The 23,003-nt window shown below is 41.2% G+C and overlaps 1 protein-coding gene across 1 annotated transcript; it reads right to left on the bottom strand.

Moving 5' to 3' along the window:
- Window positions 1-1,090: 1,090 nt before the first annotated feature.
- On the bottom strand, window positions 1,091-18,333 carry RFLNB (refilin B). Its single transcript, XM_053454861.1, has 3 exons — window positions 17,962-18,333; window positions 9,829-9,929; window positions 1,091-2,290 (listed from the first exon to the last, which is right to left on the bottom strand). Exons 1-3 carry the CDS (start codon window positions 18,145-18,147, stop codon window positions 1,960-1,962), a joined length of 618 nt encoding a protein of 205 aa, XP_053310836.1. The 5' UTR covers window positions 18,148-18,333; the 3' UTR covers window positions 1,091-1,959.
- Between the last annotated feature and the right edge of the window lie 4,670 nt (window positions 18,334-23,003).

Here is a 23,003-nt window from a genome sequence, read left to right as displayed (position 1 = left end):
GTGTGGGTGTCTGTGTGGCAGAGCCTGTCCTGGTGTGTGTGTGTTTGGATGTGGCAAAGCCTGTCCTGATGTGTGTGGGTGTCTGTGTGGCAGAGCCTGTCCTGGTGTGTGTGTGTGTTTGGATGTGGGTGTGGCAGAGCCTGTCCTGATGTGTGTGTGTGTGTGTGTGTGTGTCTGTGTGGCAGAGCCTGTCCTGGTGTGTGTGTATGTTTGGTTGTCGGTGTCGCAGAGCCTGTCCTGGTGTGTGTGTCTGAGTGTTGGTGTGACAGAGCCTGTGTTGGTGTGTATGTCTGGGTGTCTGTGTGGCAGAGCCTGTCCTGGTGTGTGTGTGTGTGTATGTTTGGTTGTCAGTGTCGCAGAGCCTGTCCTGGTGTGTGTGTGTCTGAGTGTTGGTGTGACAGAGCCTGTGTTGGTGTGTGTGTCTGGGTGTTGGTGTGACAGAGCCTGTGTTGGTGTGTGTGTTTGGTCCTCTGTTCCTGGCACTTAACTTACAGTAGGAATTATTTAATTTATATTTATCCAGAGATAAAATGCCCTCCTGAAGTTGTAGTGACTTCAGGGGACAAAACGTTTAAGGCCCTGAAATCATTTAGTGGAAAAGTTATTTATGGTGTTATAATATTTATTTCAAGGATTAGTCGCACTCAATTGTGGCTTCAGGCTTCCCATGTTGAATGATCAAGTATTATTTTAGCCCAATAACAAAAGTATAATTCCATAACACATTACTTTTGGAAATTATGAATGCCCCCCCAGTTTGACTGTGATATCTTGTGTGCCCCCCCTATATATTGTTTCTAGAGTCACCACTGCATACCATAATAATAAAAAAGCTAACCTTTTGCACTGCAATTGTTGAATAACCACTTACCCACTCCCCTGACTGCCAGGTGTTTTTTTCTGTTATCTATATCTAGTTAATCCTAAACAGTCTATTGTTTATCCTTCTGCTGCTGCTGCTCCAGCCCCCCCCCTGTACTACCCAATGTGGGTTTGGCCAGCTATAGTAACATCACAATATATGACACAGAAGGTGTAAAATTTTATACAGTTTGTGGAAATGGACTGACAGCAAAAAAAACATAAACTGTATGATTTCAAAAAGCAAAGATGAATTTAATAGACAAGCGTAACCTATTGTATACAGTATATGTGCATTATAAAACAAAAATAATATATTCCAAATTACTCTTGCGTAGGTCTTTATGCAAAGGGGTGGGGAATACATGATTGGTTTTTGGATGGTAACTTGCTTATTGAAAATCTCATTGCTCTGGAATTTGTTGCAGAAATGTACATGTAGTCATATTCATTCATGTGCTGCTATTACAATTCAAACTCTTCAGCTAGCATTGTCCTTAAGTGATCTTTTTTCTGTACAAACCATTAACAAAAAATAAATTCAGAATCTTGTGGAAGTTGCAAAATGTTCCTAAAATTAATGTTTTATTACTCTATGTAATCTAGTTGTTAATGGTTGTTCTTACATTTTCAAATGAATGAATCCAAAAACCCTTTTGCTACCACGCTTTTTCACTAATTGTTGATATTCTTATAAAATATGGCAAAAGACATTTCAGATTTTCTGTGAATATTTGATGACAGAAAAAGACTCTTTACTTCCTTTTCCTGGTTTTGTTTGTGTCTAAAAGTTTTGTCAATTTTCATCTTCACAGGAATGCAAGAGGTTATTTTTTATTTTAATAAAGCTCATGTAGCCCTTTATTGCCACAATTAAATTTTTAATACATAAATGCCAAAGTAGATGACTGTGACTTATGAAGTGATCAACAGGTAATTATCATCCTACTTTTTCCTGTAAAAAAATTTACTGGTCCATTGTCCTCGGTACATTTAATATCTTAAAAGAAACTTTTGTGGGAATTATTTAATCAATTTGTTCACTTTGAGCACGTTGTTAAAGGCTAATGGCAAGAATCTAGATATAGACACCAGAACTCAATATTCATCCATGAAGCCCTCATTTCCCAGATGTTCAGCAGACTCCAGCTCTACACTAGACAGAAATCGCCTCATGCACTTCTTGCAGTTATAATCCAGAGTTGTGGTGTAGACAGTTTTTGTGTGCTTGGGATACACAATGGTGGTGCTCATAAATCTATGGGGCTTGTTCCTGGGTTCAAAATGGACTTCTGCTCTGTAGTTACGCCATGTACAGTTGGGGATGCAGATTACTGTCTGGCTGCAGGATGAAACACCCAGTCCAACCGGCATGTAGACATTATCGATGAAATGTTTCTCTGAGTCATATTTCACTGAAGAGGTATATCTAAAAACATGGAAAAAAGGCAGTTTTATTGACTAAGTTCATACCAGTTAGCTGAATATAGGAATTTTGTATACTCACCTATACATTTTTGAAACTTTTTAAAGCATTCTCTGTAAGTGTTAAAAAGATTTCTCTAAACACATGTTTAATGTATGTCTACCATGTTCCCTAACCCTGCACTCAGTTTGCCTTAGATTTAAATGATGGATAGCCTGTTTTCAGTGGTGATGTCAAGACACATTGCAGTGTTTGCTCTCATCCTACTCTAGGTCCAGAGCTGTGGACCTTGATTTGCCCTTCTATGTCAGAGTTTTACTGCTAATGACAATGAGAGTCATAAACAGGAATGACGGCAACAAACTTCACATTTTTATACTGTAACTGGTGAAAATAAAATATAGACATAAGAGAGAATGACCTAGGATTTGGATCTCCCTAGAGGTCATCAGAAAGCTGCAAACCATCAGAGTTTTCCATAATGAAACTGACATAAGACAATTTGTTTAGAATTTCACATTTTCTGGATAAATATTTATCTTTGAAAGAAAGAGACTTAGACATAAAGCAATACTAACCATAAACAATCCAAGAAACCAGCATCTAGAACAAACAAACAAAAAAAAAATATATATATATACACACACACACACCTCACATACACACTGATCCAGATATGCACACACTGTCCATTACCAGATACGAACAGTTTCAGACAATTAATAATGTAATATCAGACATTGCACACACACAATCACACTAACATACAAACACAGTCACATACACACACATATCACACACACAGTGTGTTTCTTATCTGGTGCTGGCTGCAGCATACACCAAGCTCTATGTGGAGGGATTTCGCTTGGTGCAAGGCACTGCCTACAGCAATAGGGTAAACTGAAGAATGATTCAGTCCTAAACCTGCCACGTGACCACATGAGGCATTCTTTTATGAGATGCTATCCTCTGCCCCTGAAGCAGTCTGTCTGTGCCTTTTTTGCCCCTGAAACAGGCTGCCGGCCTGTGGCACCTCTGCCCCTGAGACAAGCGGCCGGCCTGTGCCACCTCTAACCCTGAAACAGGCAGCTTGTCTGTGCCATCTACTTCTGAAACAGGCAGCCTGCCTCTACCACCTCCCTGATGAGTGGTGCCCAGGGCGGACTGCCCACATAGGTACACTACTGGGTGATCCCTGAATCACAGGGTTTTTACACCAATCTCAGGTTATAAAGTTTGAAACTGATCCCTATATTTAGCTCACTTCTACTTTGAATGAATCTTAGCATCTAAATTAAATCTCAGGGCTGAGATCCGTTACAACTTAATTAAAGATACTGATATCACCTGTCAAATAATAATTTGCCATGGGCAACAAGTTACTGTACCAATCTCTGTGAAATGGTTAATATTTGAAACTGTATCAGGGAAAGCTTTTATAAGGAACTTGGTGGACACAGGACAACATAAGGGGTGTTATCTGTAAAGAATGTTGTAAAAGGGTCTCAATTAGCCTAGGCATTTTGTTGATTTCTATAATGGCTGCACCAATTTTGCCAGTATATAGTAAAGCATGTCAAATTTAATACGCAACTTGTAATATTTGCCCTACAATGACCAATATAAAAATCTAGACATATAGGTTATCCAAATCAGGATAAGTTAGTGAATATATTTTGTGCATGTTTTTCCATTGTTCAAGCTAGGTACAAATTATATATTTTGTATTCATACAAAATAATTACACATATGAATATGGTTTGAAAAGAAAGTCCTACTTGTGCTGACAAATTTATGTGGGTACACAATTTAAGAAAGAGAGAAAGTATGGTTGAAAAAAGAATAGCCCAGGTCCTGAACATGCTCAGGACATTGCAGGTGTTCATGTGAGAAATAACAGCAATCCAACACATTCCTTCCTATACTGAACCCTTTTTAAGCATACCATAGCCAACTATGTTTTGTGTAAGAGCAGCTGCCCTTCACTGGTTGATGCCAGAGGAGCCCTCTGCTGGCAACCAATAGAGTCGCCCTTACGGACCTTTAAAATGCTGACGCGACAGCTGCTGCTAACTGTTACAGCATTAACCCCTGCTAGAAAACCAACGGAAAACGAAGAGAAAAACAAACACGAATAACGTATAGGAATATTCCCCTGAAACAAACACGGGAACAGGAGAATATTCATGGAATACGAAGGGTTTTCTTTCTCGAAGACGAACAAAAAATGTTGGACCACAGGGGTGGAGGGCAGCTGGTCCAGCAGGACTGCCTTATCTGTGGAACCTGCATTAAAGTACTCATAGAGTGTCACGTTCTACCCAGGCTGCGGAGCTGCATATCTATCTTGCTTCAGTTTTTCTGTTTTGCTTTAATCCATTCCTGGATTTCCGTATGCTCAGTTCTGATCTTTCATTCCTGGCTTCTAGTTCTGCTCTTTGCTTCAGCTCTGTTTCCTTTATAAGTTGTGCCCCACCTGTGTGTTCTGTTTCTCTCAGTCTGCAGTCTAAGGTATGTCTCAGTGCTATGTGTTTGGATTTCATGTTTGGTTTGTTTCGTACCTTTGTCAGCAGGGATTAGCATTAGGACCCACCATCATTGGAGTACTTTGGCGTAGTGGTGGGCTAAGCATACTATGGCCATAAGATGATACGGAATCTCCAATAGTTATCAAATAGTCCTAGGCTAGTTCCTGTATGTGTGTGTCCTGTATCCCCGGCAGCGGGGTGTCCTGTCCTGTATCCCCGGCAGCAGGGTGTCCTGTCTTGTATCCCCGGCAGCGGGTGTCCTGTCTTGTTCCCTGTTGTGCCCTGTATTATGTATATCTTGTCTAGTTATGTTTATTCCTTGTCTGGTTCACTGTAGTGCTCTGTAACATGTATATCTTGTCTGGTTATGTTTCGTGCCTGGTCTCCCTGTCCCTTGCTTGTTATGTTTCTGCTATATCCTTTGCTTAGCTTCCATACTCCCAGCCTGCAGCATCCCGCACGTGAGTCTTGTATTATGTTTCATGCCTGCTCCAGGGTGCCTGCAGGATTTCACTTTGTTCTGGACTTCATCCGCTGCTATATCAGGGCGCTGGTGTTTGGCTGCACAACCCTAGGTGCTCAACACCTGGGTGAGTGTGGTCGCCCGGCAACCAGGCCCTGTCCAACTCCACTACTGCACTGTGACTCCTGCACACAATCTTTGGGCGCGCTGGGTCCTTTCAGTTATCTGTATGGACCCGGTTTCGTGACATGGAGAGGGAGAGCCAGGGGCAGTAAACTGACCCTTTAAAACAGTACTTCAATTTTGTAATGTTCCTCATTTGCAGATAGTTACCAAATGAAGAACAGAAGAAAATGACAATATTTTACTGTAGCTCTGTTTACATACAAAAGACGATGGCTATCAGTATATACACAGGATTCTAATACTTAAATACTTAAATTGAAGTCAAATTATACTCCTTATTCTGGATCCAAATGTGGCTACTTTAAAGTACTTTAAAATTCACTAAATTAGGTGACTATGTTTTAAACTAACCAATATTGCTTGTGTTTTGTCCCACAGGAACATCTGCATCACTCTGGCAACTTGTTTATTTTCTTCTTTGATGTACACATTGCGAAATTAATTCATTCTTCTGTACTAAAGAGTAAGAGTTCCAGACTGTCAGCTCCATACAGATAATGTACCAAGGGGAGCAAGCACAGCTTAGCAGAGGGGGCCCTGACAGAGCTAGGAGATGGGACTATGAAGGGATTTAGATTTAATTTAATTGGTTAATTATGGTAGGGGCTGGGTTGTATAACCATTTTGTTTATTTTGACCTATTGTTGTTCCATCCAGTGTGGGACAAGCGATGGATATAGAGGTCGAGACCTTGCTGGATGGGATTTGGGCTACGACAAGGGATCATGGCACTGCATGGGGAGCTGGGATGACGGCACAGGGAGCTGAGCCCTTCAGTGGAGGCTGGTCGGGGACGGAAGAAATGCCAGGGATGGTACAGGATGGTCGGAGGCCAAAGCCCCGAGGTGTTGCAACACCCGCTGGAGGACTCATGGGATAAATTGGCAGCAAGCGGAGCTGATTGTCGGTGACTGTGATCGTGGGGGAGGCAGTAGGCGGTGGTACTGGAAGTGAGGCTGAGAAGGCAGCGTTAGAGGCAGTGGCAGGGGGTAAGAGGGGGGGATTTAAAAGGCGACATTCGGGATGCAGCCAGGAAGAACCCTTATGTGTCTTTTGCTGGTCCATTGGGGGTTCACCTGCAACAGGAAGTTAAGGAGAAGATTTGGAAAGGGGAATTCATGGAGATATTTTCTCTCCGTCCCCTGGAAGAGTTTATTGACATTAAAGAAGTGGATAAGAAGGATGCCAAGAAGGAGGAGGAGAAGCAGCGGAGGTAACAGAAGATACATAAGTTTTTTGGGAATTAGTTAAGGGCATTTTGTATTTTGACAAGTGTGTTGGTTGAGAAGTTGACGAATATATGTTCTTCCTTATTCTGCTACTCAGATGGAATAAGGGAGGCTTACCATATTTATGAGGGACTGGTACGATGAGCAGTTTAGACAGCGATTATCAGCTAATCCGGGAATGCGGTGGGACCAAAAGGACCTGCCGTTATGGATGAAGTTTATGATGACTCAGAGGGCTGTCAATAAGAGGTTTCTGCTGGCTCTTTAATTAGGGCCAGTGTAAATGGGGCACCGGTTGTAAGTTCAGACATACATGCTCTGGTTGTGGGAGATTCCCCTTGGTAGTGGCTTTATGGGGGGATTACGGGACGAGTGGGACAGAGCAGTGGATGTGGGTGGGGGGTTTTTGGTTGGCGCTGTGCAATTGGAAGCTTTGCTTTGGTTTATTTTTAATTTGCTTTCAGCTGTGGTGTCGGCATCGGTTATGGATAGGAATTTGGGGGCATTGGCCTTGAAAGGATTTAGGAGGAAACATTGGGTGGTTGATTCAAGGAGGTCGATGTAGGTTCCGGTTTTATAGAAGTTGCTGGAGGTTTTGCCTGGTATTTCCTATTCAGGTTTTAGAAACATAGAATTTGACGGCAGATAAGGACCATTTAGTCCCTCTAGTCTGCACTAGATGTAAGGGGGTTTAAACCCCTATCAGGCTTTGGCCAGGTCTCCTAGTAAGGAAAGTCTTATGTCTATCTCATGTTTGTTTAAATTCCCTCACTTTATTAGCCTCCACCACTGCTGCTGGGAGACTGTTCCATTTATTTACTCAGAGTAAAATAAAACTTCCTTACGTTGCATCTAAGCCTCTGGGCTAAGCTTGTTTACAATTTTTTATACACCAACAGCATAAATACTGCTTTAACCCCTTCGGGACCGGTGTTTGCATACTGCATCTTCCCTTGAAGACCGCACGTTTTTAAAAAATATTTAAATTCCATGCTCGTGATTCGCTTCAAAGCGCTCACGTGCATGGAATTGAGGGGGAGTGGCTGCTATGGATCACTAGGGACACCCAGCGGTCAGTGGCAGCCGCCCCTCGCGATCCCCGTGTTCATAGTGACGCTGGATCACGCATCATCGATGACGTACCTGGTATGTTCCAGACTGCCGGTGACCTTTGACCAGGAAGTACCAGGTACATCCCGGTCTTGAAGGGGTTAATCCTGCTTTAATCCAGTTAACATAAAATCTATTTATATATATATATATATAGGTGACTCAGATGTTTTTTCACTTACTTACCCTATTGTACATACTAACATACTTCCACATGCTTACACTAGCATACTTTTGAACACACACACGCACTAACATACCGTATTTGCTCGATATAAGACAAGGTTTTTTTCAGAGCAAATGCTCTTATTATTGGGGTCGTCTTATAATCAGACCTCAAATAGGTCTGACTATGAGACCAAGATTCAGATCCCCTGCAGCGCTGCATAGAGGGTTAAAAGGCATTTCTGGAGGCAGAGTGGCATTAAAGGGGTTAAAAGGCATTTCTGCCTCCAGAAATGTCTTATGCCCCCCGTTTAACACTCCCTCCCCCTCCCTCCTCCAAACTTACCGGAGCTTCTGAGTCTACGCGATTCGCGTACACAACTTCCACTCAAGTGGAAGTTGTGTACGCGAATCGCGTAGAGCTCTACACGCTGCCCGGACTAAGCACCAGGGACTCAGGAGCACCGGTAAGTTGGGGGGGGTGCATAGCACAGGAGGATCCAGGTCCCCTGCATCTGAGTCCCTGGTGCTTAGTCCGGGCAGCGTGTAGAGCTCTACGCGAATCTCGTAGACAACTTCCGCTACAGCGGAATTTGTCTACGCGAATCGGGTAGAGCTCTACACGCTGCCCAGACTAAGCACTGGGGACTCAGATGCACCGGTAAATTGGGGGGGGCGGAGACAGGAGGATCCAGGTCCCCTGCATCGCTGCGAGGGATCTGGATCTCAGTCTCATAGTCAGACCTATTTGAGGTCTGATTATAAGATGACCCCGATTATAAGACGAGGGGTATTTTTCAGAGCATTTGCTCTGGGAAAAAAACCTCGTCTTATAATCGCGCAAATACGGTAATATTCAGATTTTGGGGGGTCGTCTTATAATCAGGGTCGTCTTATAATCGAGCAAATACGGTACTTCTCAACACATTCACGCACACAAACATACTTTCACAAACATACTTCCACACATACACGTATACAAACACACGTGGGAATTTGAATCTGTTTATATACACAGGTGACTCAGATTTCTTGTACCCTTATGTATTCTATTTTACATAGTAACACACATACACTATAATGTTTCCATATAAAAAGAGTATGACATTCTCACAAAGAGCAGACAGCCGCTTTATAGCCTGCCCTACAGTGTGTCCCTACTTAGGAGCATTTCAAATTTTGTGCCATTACAGAACAAAAATCTCCATCTACATCAGTTTGATCCTGCCCAAAAAAGGTGCTGACATTGGGGAGTCCCCACAATGCAGGAACTTCTGTTACGCACAGAAAGGAGAGATGATTGAACCAAGACTTGATGTGGCCCCCGAAACTCGTTTTTTTTCTCTGCTGAAATCCTGCTGCTCCCAATCGCAAGTTGGGATCTTCCTTATAGAGTGCAAGAAGCCACATTTTTAATATGTTGTGTGATCCCATCATGCCCTCATGTTACAATATACTCAGGATACATATTTCAGAAGGGGACATGGTACTTTTAGTATAGTAAAGACAATAATGTGCCAATGTACACACGTGATTCATCAACTTTTAAGCAATTTCCTACATATGCCCCTCCTATAAAGTCTTCTTATCAATAAAAAAGCACTTGAGAATCTAGACTCCATAATTCTTTCTGTCAAGGCAAATTTGGAATGTAAAATTTGGATGTAGCATCACAAACTTCTGTTGTTTTAACTTCAATATTTTTTTATTGTATCATGCTATTTGCTGTATTTGTTAGCTTCATGTTATTTCTAAAGATACATTTTTTGTTTCTTTCAGTTACATACCAGTTGTTGTGTATCACCGCCATAAACTAAACTATAGTACTATTTAATTATAGAAAAAACGTTATTATATTACCTTATCTCCTTGGGTGGCAACGGATCAAGCTCCACACCCTCTCCAAAGGACAAAGGACACAGCCTTGGGGTGCATGTCAAAGTTAATGATGGAGGAGAGCTCTTTCAGAAAGAAAAAAAAAATTAAATATAGCATCAAATTTATCAGAAAAGCTATTACAAAGTTTTAATCATGGTGAAAGCGCATCCCTTGTTAACTTTAAGAAACCTAATCCAGAAGGAAATACCGTATTTGCTCGATTATAAGACGAGGTTTTTTCCAGAGCAAATGCTCTGAAAAATACCTCTCGTCTTATAATCAGGGTCGTCTTATAATCAGACCTCAAATAGGTCTGATTATGAGACTAAGATCCAGATCTGGATCCTCCTGTGCTAACCCCCCCCCCCCACTTACCGGTGCTTCTGAGTCCCCGGTGCTTAGTCCGGGCTGCGTGTAGAGCTCTACGCGATACAATCGCGTAGAGCTCTACACGATACAATCGCGTAGAGCTCTACACGCTGCCCGGACTAAGCACTGGGGACTCAGAAGCACCGGTAAGTTGGAGGGGGGGCATAACACAAGAGGATGCAGGGGACCTGCATCCTCCTGTGTTATGCCCCCCCCCTCCAACTTACCGGTGCTTCTGAGTCCCCGGTGCTTAGTCATGCAGGGGACCTGGATCCTCCTGTGTTATGCGCCCCCCCCAACTCAGAAGCACCGGTAAGTTTGGAGGAGGGAGGGGAGTGTTAAATGGGGGATGTAAGGCATTTCTGGAGGCAGAGTGCTCTGTGAAATGCCTTTTAACCCCTTTAATGCCACCTGAAATGCCTTTTACCTCCCTATATGCCACTCTGCCCCATAATATGTCTTTTAACCTCCTAAATGCCAGAGTGGCATATAGGGGTATAAGGCATTTCTGGAGGCAGAGTGGCACATAGGGGGTCAAATGGCATATCATGGGGCACAGTGGCATTTAGAGGGTTAAAAGGCATATCATGGGGCACAGTGGCATATATATGGGGTATAAGGCATTTCTGGGGCAGAGTGGCAAGCCTGGGGGCAGATGTGCATAACTGGGGGGGCAGGTTGAAAAAAAAAAAGGAAATAAAAACAAAATATTTTTCTCAATCATAGCTTTTATTAACAAACAATTGTTCACATAGTTTACATGAACTAACATTTACTGGTAAAACTTTTTTCCTACAGGGTCGTCTTATATTCAGGCTTTTTCTTTTTTTCATAAGTTAATGGTCAGATTTTGGGGGGTCGTCTTATAATCAGGGTCGTCTTATAATCAAGCAAATACGGTAGATCTCCTGTGAATACCTGCTTTGTTCTTTCTTCTGTAACATAAACCATAAAGCATTTACAAGCGGCTGTGAATACATACAAATGTGCCTCAGAAACATATTAAGTAGCATTGTCATTTTTCATACATTCTGTCAAATAAAGACTTTGAGATTTGGGCAGTATTTACTCACATGAGGGTTCTTAGTTCTGGGTTTTGTTTGGATTCATCAATTGCTTTAAAAGGTGCTCTACCACCAGACAGAATATTTGCACCCTCTAGTATGTTAAGCACATCATTTTATTATTTCAGATTTAAATATATAAAACACAGAAAGGATGTTGCCATAGAAACTGGAAAAAACCTATCAGTGTATACTCTTCTGCTACATGACAATTAATAAGTGTTCACTGCAAAATGATGAATGACACAAAAAGTTATTTGATTAAAGAATTATTTCTTGGAATGGTTTGGTCATTCAACAGTATTGAGAACGATGCTTTTAATACTGTAGAACGGGTCGAACAGCATATTTAGCCTGCAGGAACTAACCGTACAATTTTTTGTACATCTTACTGAGTGGTTTAATATTTTATGCTTCAAATTGTGAATAATGCCTACCTCAGGTCTATTTAACAAACCCAAAGCTTCCTCCACAACAAACATAAATCCTCTATTATTTGCATTCTGCATGTCATGATAATGGGGAATGTGGTATACCGTTGTTAATTGGGACTATGTCTAAAGAAAGCTAGTTGGCATCCTATCATACTGCCTTCTGTTGAACAATAGAATGGGTCAGTGTTAAATATCCAGCCAGACAATTTGACTAATGAAAGTCTATGGAGGAACTGATGTTATTAACATTTCCATAAATAATCAGAGTTTTACTTGAGCAGGAAAAGTCATCCAAAATATAATGACTGTCAACAACTCTGCATAGTTTACCTGCTTTACGGTCCTAGAAGGGGAGTGAAGCCCTGATTCAGAAAATAGCCCCACATGGGGACTTTGAGGCTGAAGCATACTCCAGCCTGGAATCTCTAGAGCTACCCTCTGATTGCCCATTTAGCCCCCTTTTCTGTGCCCTGCACTCTCACCTGTCATGCTCTCAGTTTCCCAGCTTGTAACCGAGGCACCCAGTAGGGTCATGTAACACATGTACAAATAATTAAACCCTTTTAACTGTAACATTATTGCAAGGGTTATTATTAGACTTGCGCATTCATCTTCGGGCGAACATGAAAACGAACACGAAGAGTGCGTTTTCGTGTTCGTTCCGAAGACATGCCAGAGGAAGACCCTGCAGGTGACCAATAGGCTCACTCGCACGGCCTTTGCAACCCCTGACAGCGAACCTATGGATTTCCGCTCCCGTTAACCCCTTCGATGCTGCGTTAGATAACGGGAGCGGAAATCCGTAGGTTAAAGGGCCGTGCAAGCGACCAATACGCTCACACGCACGGCCCCTGAACCCCTTAAGGTACAACAAGTGCACCAGGAGCCTAAAAGTCTGTACGAGCGACCAACAGAGTCGCTCGTACAGACTTTTAAAACCCCAATGCTGAAACTTACCCTGCAGATCCCACTGGTCTCCCTGTTCTATCAGTTAATAAATGATAGAACAGGGAGACCAATGGTATCTGCCAGACAAGGTACGGCACCAGGAGTTTAACAGTCTGTACGAGCGACCCTATTGGTCACCAGCAGGGGGCTCGCCTGCCATCAACCATTGGCAGACGAGCCCCCTGCTGACGACCAATAGAGTTGCTCATACAGACATTTAAACTCCTGGCGCCAGAGCTGCTGCGGTACGTGTTAACCCCGTATTAACCCCTTAACCGGAAAAAAACTAAGAAAAACCGAACACGAAGATGTCCACGAATATTCGCCCGAAGAGAAGACAGAAACAGGTGAATATTCGCGGAATACAAAGATTTTTTTTTCCCCGAAGACAAGCACGAAGACGAACACGAAGAGCCCCCTGGTGCCCAAGTCTAGTTATTATTCTAAAACATCTTTTGTGTTTGACTTATAACACCCAGCACGGATGTGCAAAAAAGCCTTTCCACCAATTTCAATAGTGTTTTCTTTTTGCCTGGAGAGAGGAAAGACATACTGTAGAGGGGGACAGAGAACTGCGGCTTCTGCTTACAGCAAGTACTTTTTGTAGCTTTAACAAATTATTATTTATTGTTTTATATAGTGCCATCAAATTCTGTAGCTCTGTACATTAAAGTACCGTATTTGCTCGATTATAAGACGAGGTTTTTTTCAGAGCAAATGCTCTGAAAAATACCCCTCGTCTTCTAATCGGGGTCGTCTTCTAATCAGACCTCAAATAGAGGTCTGATTAGGAGACTAAGATCCAGATCCCCCGCACCGCTGCAGGGGACCTGGATCCTCCTGTCTCACCCGACATCCCCCCCCCCCCCAACACACACACACTTACCGGTGCTTCCTGCTGTGTTGCCGGGGCAGCGGGTTGATGTCTACGCGATCCGCGTAGACAACGTCCGCTGCAGCCGGAAGGAGGTGTGGCTAGCAGCGGGGGTTGTCTGCGTCCGCCGCATAGACCGTCCCCGACTGTCAGAGATCGGAGTTCGCCGCACCGGTTCCGCACCGGTGCGGGGAACTCTGATCTCTGACAGCCGGGGAAAGTATACGCGACGGACACATACAAACCCCCGCTGCTAGCCACACCTCCTTCCGGCTGCAGCAGAAGGCGACGTCAACCCGCTGCCCCGGCTGGAAGCACCGGTAAGAGAGGGGGGAGAGCGGGGGAAGGGGGGTGAGAGAGGGGGGGGAGAGAGAGAGAGTGTGTGTGTGTGTGTGTTTGTGTGTGTGTGTGTGTTAGTGTGTTAGTTAGTTAAATGGGGGTATAGGTTGTGTGTGTGTGTGTGTGTGTGTTAAATGGGGGCATAGGGCATTTCTGGAATGCCTTATACCCCTAAATGCCACTCTGGCACTTAGGGGGTTAAAAGGTATATTATGGGGCAGAGTGGCATATAGGGAGGTATAAGGCATTTCAGGAGGCAGAGTGGCGTTAAGGGGGGCATTTAATAGAGCACTCTGCCTCCTGAAATGCCTTATACCTCCCTATATGCCACTCTGCCCCATAATATGCCTTTTAACCCCCTAAATGGCAGAGTGGCATATAGGGGTATAAGGCATTTCTGGAGGCAGAGTGCTCTATACAATGCCTTTTAACTCCCTTAATGCCACTCTGCCTCCTGAAATGCCTTATACCTCCCTATATGCCACTCTGCCCCATAATATGCATTTTAACCCCCTAAATGCCAGAATGGGATATAGGGGGATAAGGCATTTCTGGAGGCAGAGTGGCACATAGGGGGTCAAAAGGCATACCATGGGGCACAGTGGCATATAGAGGGTTAAAAGGCATATCATGGGCCACAGTGCCATATTGGAGTGGCAAGCCTGGGGGCAGATGTGCGTAACTGGGGGACAGGTTGGAAAATACAAGAAATAAAAACAAAAAAAATATTTTTCTCAATCATAGCTTTTATAAAAAAAAATAGTTTACATGAATTAACATTTACTGGTAAAACTTTTTTCCTTTGGGGTCGTCTTATATTCAGGCTTTTTCTTTTTTTTCTAAGTTAATAATCAGATTTTGGGGGGTCGTCTTATAATCAGGGTCGTCTTATAATCGAGCAAATACGGTACTTACAGAGTACTTTAGTGGGCATGCTTATACTAGGCTGCATGGGACACTAGACTGTCTCTTTAACCGATTTCTGACACCAGCAACTTCCTACAATGTATCAATGTAAAATTCAAGAGGGCTTTCACTGGGGAAATTGTCTTATCGTTAACATTGATATGCTGTAGTAAGTTGTGCATTAAACTCTCTTCCTATGATTAGTTGTTTTGATTCTTGTAGCAAGTTGCTGGTAAGCATCACAGAAAGCAATAAAGGCAGAAAGTTTAAAAAAAAAATTAACATACAATATTTTAAAAACAATAACCCTTGCAATGCTGGTACTTTTAAATATAAATTAAATTCAGGTTACCCGGTACTAATCTGTATTAGACTGCTTTGCACATATTAGTTTAGACTTGTCTACAAACTTCTAGACCATTTTTTTTAAATTTAGAAAATCTAAAGTCTATCCATTTAAGATTTTCTTTTTTCTTTTCTTTCTGAAGATTCACTTTTTTTTTAGCTCTTGCATTTTTCATATAAAGTGCCAAACTGTCATAGGGGATTGAATTGCAATTTAAAAAGTTAACCTTTAGACAGCGTATTGAATTAAGCCCACCATTCCTAGGCACAGTGTTTGCTCAAACCTTTCCAAGAAATATATTTTTTAATGATGTCCCAGTCATAATTCTGTAGGGAATACTTGTCATGTGAAATATATGCAGACACTGATAGGCTGTTGCCATAGAAACAAAAAACACCTGTAAAAAATTCCTGTATATGTGATTGAACCTTCAGAGTAAATATTTAACAGAACTACTAAGTTTTTTTTTCCCCTGGGGAAAGAAAAAAATATTAACTGCCCTCTTTAGAACGCTAAGTAGCAACTTTAATGTACACATTCATCTTAGCTAGCTGCTAAAAGTCCAAAACCAAACAATACTGGTCCACGGTAAAAATAATAACCACCAACATTAAGGTTTGAATAGAAGAAACCTCTGTAATACATAAACAGTATTTTTATAAACTATTTCTCAATATGAAATGTCAGCAGAGTTAATTATTACCCCAGCTATGTTTTTCAGCACAAGGACTGTTTCAACATACAAGGTTATTTATCATATATTTCCTAGTAGAAGTAAATGTAGAGTAGTATTTTGCATACACTGAATAAAATATGCATGCAAGATTAACTAAAGTAATAATACCAATGAAATGGAAATTCCAGTTTTAAAATTGTTAAAATGTGTTTCTGGCCACTTCCACATAGAAGAGCAGTAGGCAAATCCACTCATCAAAAATATGTATCTCTGTGAAAGCCAAAGTACGTAGCCATAACATGACGCATTAAAGTAAAAAGCTGACAATCAAGATGGAAAATGATAAGGCCACATATGTGTGAAAATGTCAACTAAATAGAACAAATCAATAGAGCATCCATGCTTCAGGTTGATCAAGTTTCCCTCCATCCTTTTGAATATTTTTATCTGATGGTCAGCTGGAGAACCATGTAAATCTTCTTGGTCCCCTGTTCTGCTGTGGACTTGGGATACCTACATACAGTTCTGTGTTAATAGATTTCCCTACTAGATAGTTTTTATATTGGCCATCAAAGCTATCAGATTCTTGACACAATTTGTATCACACACACAGATACAGGGGGTACCACAGGTTTATCCCAAACATATGGGTTAATATTTTAACACACCACTGGGCAGTTTGTGCCATATGTGAAATAAATTGTTTGCTTTTACATTTCCTGTCTCTTATTGTAAGTGAGCGTTAGTATATGGTGCTGGAGAGTACATCTGTGTGTTAGTGTATGGTGTTAGCCTGTGTGTGTGTGTGTGACTGTATATGTTTAGCATGTGTATGAGTTACTGTGTGTAAGCATAGACTGTTAGGAGTGTGTGTATTAGTGTATGATGTTAGCATGAGTGTGTGTTAGTATTTGGAGTCAGCGTATGGTGCTAGAGCGTCAGGACTCAGCCTAGGTATAGTGGTGTGACGAAGTGCGAGTTTGAAAGTTAGTATATGTGTATGTGTGTGTTTTTTTTAATGGGGGGCACAGAATAAATACTGCACCCAGAGTTCTCTAACCCCAAGCTCACCTCCCCTCTATAGGCAACAGCAGACTAATATAAATAAATCAATTATCCACAAATATCATCAAAACTGCCACATAGATGATTAAAAATTCTATAGAATAGAAATGGTCTATCATAGACAAGGCCAAGTCAGAAAAATAGGAGAAAGGTAATATGACAAAAGTAATTCATATTTATGGTCTGCACTATTTATACAGGCTTATGCTATATATATATATATAGTAGTAGAAGTACCACTTCTTAAATATGTATTGGTAACTTGGCAGCAATCAGAAACTGATTTTTTTTTTGGTTATCATTATCATTGTGGTTCACAGCTACATGTCACTAGATAACAGAGGAACTGATTTATGTAACATGTTGGACTTCATATCCAATATATAGATGAATAGAACTGAAATATTATCTTAAAAACATGGGATCTACCATATAATTTTGATAATCTGATAATCTATAAACAAATTAATTTAGAAAAGGATACAAAAAACCCACTGATAAGTGTCAAAAGCTGTTTAGCCCAGATCATTGAAGGCAGCACATCTGCCCAAGAAAACAAAGGCTACAAAACAGAAGGGATAAAAAATATTTGGGATGTTCTATTAAAAACCACGTAACTACGCAAAACAAAAATCCTTTCAAGCCAGCATGTGACTGAATGCAGCATTCATCCTCCTCCCAGATCTACAGTAGCCCTGAACCGGCAGTACCTGCCACTGTGTCAGCGATGTGCCGTATTATGTTGCGTTATTGCATTGAAAGCGCACCTGGGTTCTGGAAAGCACACAGCATTACTTTGCAGGGCCAAACCAAGAGCACCCTCCCAAAACACGTTTACTGCGTAAATATAAGCAATGTGTGCTTACTTATAGAAACCTTTAAATGCAAGCTTTAGTCTCCACACCTAGTTGCAGCTTGTAGGGAAACTATTTCTACAACCTTCAGCTGTGTAGAGCGACATATTATACCGTATTTCCTTTTTTCTTTTGCATACAAAGGCACTGAGATGGTTAAATACACTCGTCCAGTACATAGACGATGGACTATGTATGAATCTATTCATTACACCCCCCCCCTGTGCTGAAGGTACTCACTCCCTGTCCTGTCTGTCCGGAGAGGTCCTGCTCCGCTGATTTCTCACTCACCGCTGGAGTCACTAGCCAGTTGCTGGGGCATGGGCTTGGAGGCAGTCCTGAGTCCGGGCTGTCTAGCACTCTCTCACTCCTCTTCTTCATATCCAGCAGATCGGGGACATCCTGCAGGTTCAGCCTGCCTACCATTGCTGCCAAGTGTTCCTCCTTTCCAGTTTATTGTACTTGAGTACGACCCAGTCTGTCGCAGTGACCCTGCCTCGGGATATATTAGAGCTTCATTAGTTCCCCCAGCTCAGGGGTATCTGCAATTTACAGGGGGAGGGGGGGTTAGGACTGTCTTGTGCAACAGCCAGAGGTACTTTAACAGCAGCAGGGAGCCTGATCCTTCGCTTGTATCAGATGAATAGACCCGCCTTCACATGCCTTCCCTCCCAACCTAATCCTCCAGCAGCAGCACTGCCAGGTTTTTATTAAGCTTTAGTTAATTGTTAATATTCAGGAGAGTTCCCACGCCTCGGGACATAGAATCCTCTCATTACAATCCTGGGGACATATGTCAATGCTTATTTACAGTATTATTTACTTATACTTATACTTATTTACAGTATTCCGACAGGTTATATGCAATCGTACAATAACTTGTTGGAATGCTGTAAACAAAAGTGGGCATAGTAGAGGGAAGTGTAATCAGAAATGAAGTTGTCGAAGCAATAAGCACAACCTTAATAATTGTATCACGTACAGTTTCAGTGGATCACTGTAAGGGTACAATTCGTTATTCAATAAAATAAATAAGTTGGTAGAGATTTTTTTTTATAATACCATTGACTAAAGTAAATATCTGTTATTGAACTAGAGGCACCCATGCACAGATAGCACACATAGATGGGCAGATACTTAGATACATCTTCAATGATAGGCAGAGGCATACTTTACCGAGGTTAATATGATACATATATTTTTTGGCAATCGAATAGCTCAGACTAGTTTCACAGTAATGATTTGTGGCAGATTTTTCTCCCAGGAACAATCAAGTTCTTCTAAATGTTGCTTTGTGTAAGTAGAGGACACTCAGAAGAGAACTAATTAAAGATTCCAATGCTCTCTAAAACTTCAATTTCCCAGATATTATATTTTTTCTTGCATGTGTACAGCATGCATAGAGCTGTGTGAATATATTTTATATGTCTTACACGTAAAGTCCTACCCCACATTAACATACACAAAGGGGTCCAGAGCATGTTTGTAAAATGAAGCATTACCTATTGTCACTTATCAATCATCAATGCATGTATTGCACTGCAATTGTCAGATCATTTCTAACACAAAATGCCCCAAAAATGGTCAAAAGGCAAACGGACGTGCTGGCATCATGCTGTTATGTGTCCGTTCTTGCGAACTGAGTGTATGGGAAAGGTTCTGCTGCTACTCTGTCCTTAAAGCGCATGTCCTTAAAGCAGAATATGCCTGTATGTGTGTGTCGGATTTCTTTACTAAACACTTTTTATGACTCTGCAATTGCCATAAAACTCCCTGTTTCAGGGGCAGATCATTTTATACACAGTTGTACTTTGTATAGCAGTGTCAATCTCCATGGTGACTCTCTAGTATCTGCTTCAGTCCATGCAAAATTAATAGAGAATTAAAATTGTGAACATCCTTCTGCATGTTTTTATTTCCAAAATAGCCTTATAGTTGCTGTAATCAGTGAACAACATTTTCAGTACTACTCCAAATTATGACGTATGATATGATCACATAAACTAGAAGAGGTCTAGTGTGACTAAGAAAATCCTACAAATAGTGATGGTGAAAAACTATGCAGGAATTTAACATGAGCAATTATAATAGAGGTTTTTACCTAATTTACTAGTTGTAGTCAACATTCATAGTACTCAAGCTGTTAACCATGACAAACTCCTCATACTGTGATGTAGAGTGGGTTCACTGGGACTTTTATCTATGACTCCATCATAAATCAAATAGATTTTTTAGCATAACTTAATTTATTTATCAAAACTAGATCTAGATCTAAAATTTCATTTTTATTTTATAATGCATGATAGAGTTCAGTTTGTATGTTGGAGTCGGGAGAAGGTTGGCATTTTCTGGCCCAGGGACAGGTAAAGCCAAGTGGCCCCATAAGCCCCTCCCACAGCTAATGCCACAGGCACTGACACACATAGCATTGGCACACATATTTACACACACACGAACACACACATGACAAACATGGCTTCTGGGTGGGCTACTCACACATTGTGCACAGCAACAAACTCTTCTGTGTAACAGAATGCTGCGGATGCAATCTTGTATTTAACATTATGGGACAAAACAATGTATTTTGTGTGAATATGCACAGCACCCATCCAGGTAAGTATATGCTTATATATAGATTTGCTAGCGATGTGGGTGGGATATATTAGACAGAAAGGGAACATTGGAAGGTGGCCTGGTCTGATGAATCTTTTATATCACGTGAATGGCTGGATGGCATGTGCGTTGCTTACTTGGTGAACACGTGGCACAGGGATGCATCCATGGAGGCCCCACCTTGCAACTGGATTTAAAGGATCTGCTTCTAATGTCTTGGTAAACAGGGAAAAGAAAAAATGTCGGTGCGCTAAGCTAGTCTCAGGCTCAAATAATACAAATGTGTAATATGAGGCCTACCAAACAGGTGTAAGCATGCTGCAAGAAACAGTGTATTGGCTGTACAATGTATACAAAAAACAAAAACTGTCTGCGCTTCTTACCCTAATAAAGTTGGCAACAAATATGTAAACATAATATAAATGAGAGGTTTTGGTTATATGAATTGGCCAAAGCATAATTAAGCTCACCCGCCACGTCAAGGCACACTCTCAATTGGGTGAGAACCTACTCTCACCTCCTACATAGTGGGCACACAAAGCAGTTTATACTGCTACCAAAACCTTATTAATGTGTTGGGGGAGGTGCAATTAAACCTCCTCCCCATTAACCCCTGGACAGCAAGCTGCAACCAGACTGATGAGGAGCCAACAACCTCAAATATGTGCAAACAGGGAAAAGAAAAAATGTCGGTGCGCTAAGCTAGTCTCAGGCTCAAATAATACAAATGTGTAATATGAGGCCTACCAAACAGGTGTAAGCATGCTGCAAGAAACAGTGTATTGGCTGTACAATGTATACAAAAAACAAAAACTGTCTGCGCTTCTTACCCTAATAAAGTTGGCAACAAATATGTAAACATAATATAAATGAGAGGTTTTGGTTATATGAATTGGCCAAAGCATAATTAAGCTCACCCGCCACGTCAAGGCACACTCTCAATAGGGTGAGAACCTACTCTCACCTCCTACATAGTGGGCACACAAAGCAGTTTATACTGCTACCAAAACCTTATTAATGTGTTGGGGGAGGTGCAATTAAACCTCCTCCCCATTAACCCCTGGACAGCAAGCTGCAACCAGACTGATGAGGATCCAACAACCTCAAATATGTGCAAACAGGGAAAAGAAAAAATGTCGGTGCGCTAAGCTAGTCTCAGGCTCAAATAATACAAATGTGTAATATGAGGCCTACCAAACAGGTGTAAGCATGCTGCAAGAAACAGTGTATTGGCTGTACAATGTATACAAAAAACAAAAACTGTTGGCAACAAATATGTAAACATAATATAAATGAGAGGTTTTGGTTATATGAATTGGCCAAAGCATAATTAAGCTCACCCGCCACGTCAAGGCACACTCTCAATAGGGTGAGAACCTACTCTCACCTCCTACATAGTGGGCACACAAAGCAGTTTATACTGCTACCAAAACCTTATTAATGTGTTGGGGGAGGTATACAGCCAATACACTGTTTCTTGCAGCATGCTTACACCTGTTTGGTAGGCCTCATATTACACATTTGTATTATTTGAGCCTGAGACTAGCTTAGCGCACCGACATTTTTTCTTTTCCCTGTTTGCACATATTTGAGGTTGTTGGCTCCTCATCAGTCTGGTTGCAGCTTGCTGTCCAGGGGTTAATGGGGAGGAGGTTTAATTGCACCTCCCCCAACACATTAATAAGGTTTTGGTAGCAGTATAAACTGCTTTGTGTGCCCACTATGTAGGAGGTGAGAGTAGGTTCTCACCCTATTGAGAGTGTGCCTTGACGTGGCGGGTGAGCTTAATTATGCTTTGGCCAATTCATATAACCAAAACCTCTCATTTATATTATGTTTACATATTTGTTGCCAACTTTATTAGGGTAAGAAGCGCAGACAGTTTTTGTTTTTTGTATCTAATGTCTTGGTGTCAGATACCACAGCACACCTTCAGAGGTCAAGTGGAGTCCATGCCTAGATGGGTCAGGGCTGTTTTGGCAGCAAAGGGGGGACCTACACAATATTAGGCAGGTGGTCTTAATGTTACGGCTGATCATTGTATATTATGATTTAATCTTTAAATATCAGTGTATCTATTTAGTGTAGAGAACTGTAAAACATAGGGTATGGAGAAAGTGACAGATCCAATTTAAATAACAGGGTTATTCCGGGAGCCGTATACATTACACCTTAATAACTTTACATAAATGTAATCAATTTGTATATAAAATATTCATGTGTACATTAACAGTAAGCCTCGCAGATTTAGCAATGTTAACACTATATGATTTAAAAAATGTACACTTTAAAATTACCAAAATAACAGATTGTTGCATATTCATATTCTGCAGAAAAAGGAAGTACAGCAAAGGTAAGATAGGGACATTTGGATAAAACAAAAAGTGTAATTTAATAAACTAATAGCATCAAATAATACTAGGGGTTAATTGGCACTATCTCATTAAATCAATTTGTCATGGGATTATGTTAAATAGTAAATTATTAAGGCTAATAAGGGACACATAAAGAAATGCCTATGCTTATTCACAGCTAATATTTCTAATATAAACTATGTACATTAAATCATACACAATTTATTGATGAAAACAAAATATTCAAAAACAGGTAAATAGTAATATTATTTTTATGGATATTAATTCACATTTATTTCCGTAAAATGTGTGGCG

This window comes from Spea bombifrons, chromosome 2 (genome assembly GCF_027358695.1).
Source record: "Spea bombifrons isolate aSpeBom1 chromosome 2, aSpeBom1.2.pri, whole genome shotgun sequence".
Classification (NCBI taxonomy): domain Eukaryota; kingdom Metazoa; phylum Chordata; class Amphibia; order Anura; family Pelobatidae; genus Spea; species Spea bombifrons.
The sequence above is the reverse complement of the archived record's forward strand: the minus strand, read 5'-3'. Positions and strand labels throughout refer to the sequence as shown.

What these genes read in the sequence shown, in the direction of transcription:
- RFLNB (XM_053454861.1), bottom strand. Translation starts at nt 18,147, where the DNA reads ATGGTAGGCAGGCTGAACCTGCAGGATGTCCCCGATCTGCTGGATATG. An exon ending in CCGGACAGACAGGACAGGGA is followed by an intron (nt 9,930 to 17,961) that starts GTGAGTACCTTC and finishes TCTTTCTGAAAG; the next exon opens with AGCTCTCCTCCATCATTAAC. An exon ending in TTGCCACCCAAGGAGATAAG is followed by an intron (nt 2,291 to 9,828) that starts GTAATATAATAA and finishes CCATGTTTTTAG; the next exon opens with ATATACCTCTTCAGTGAAAT.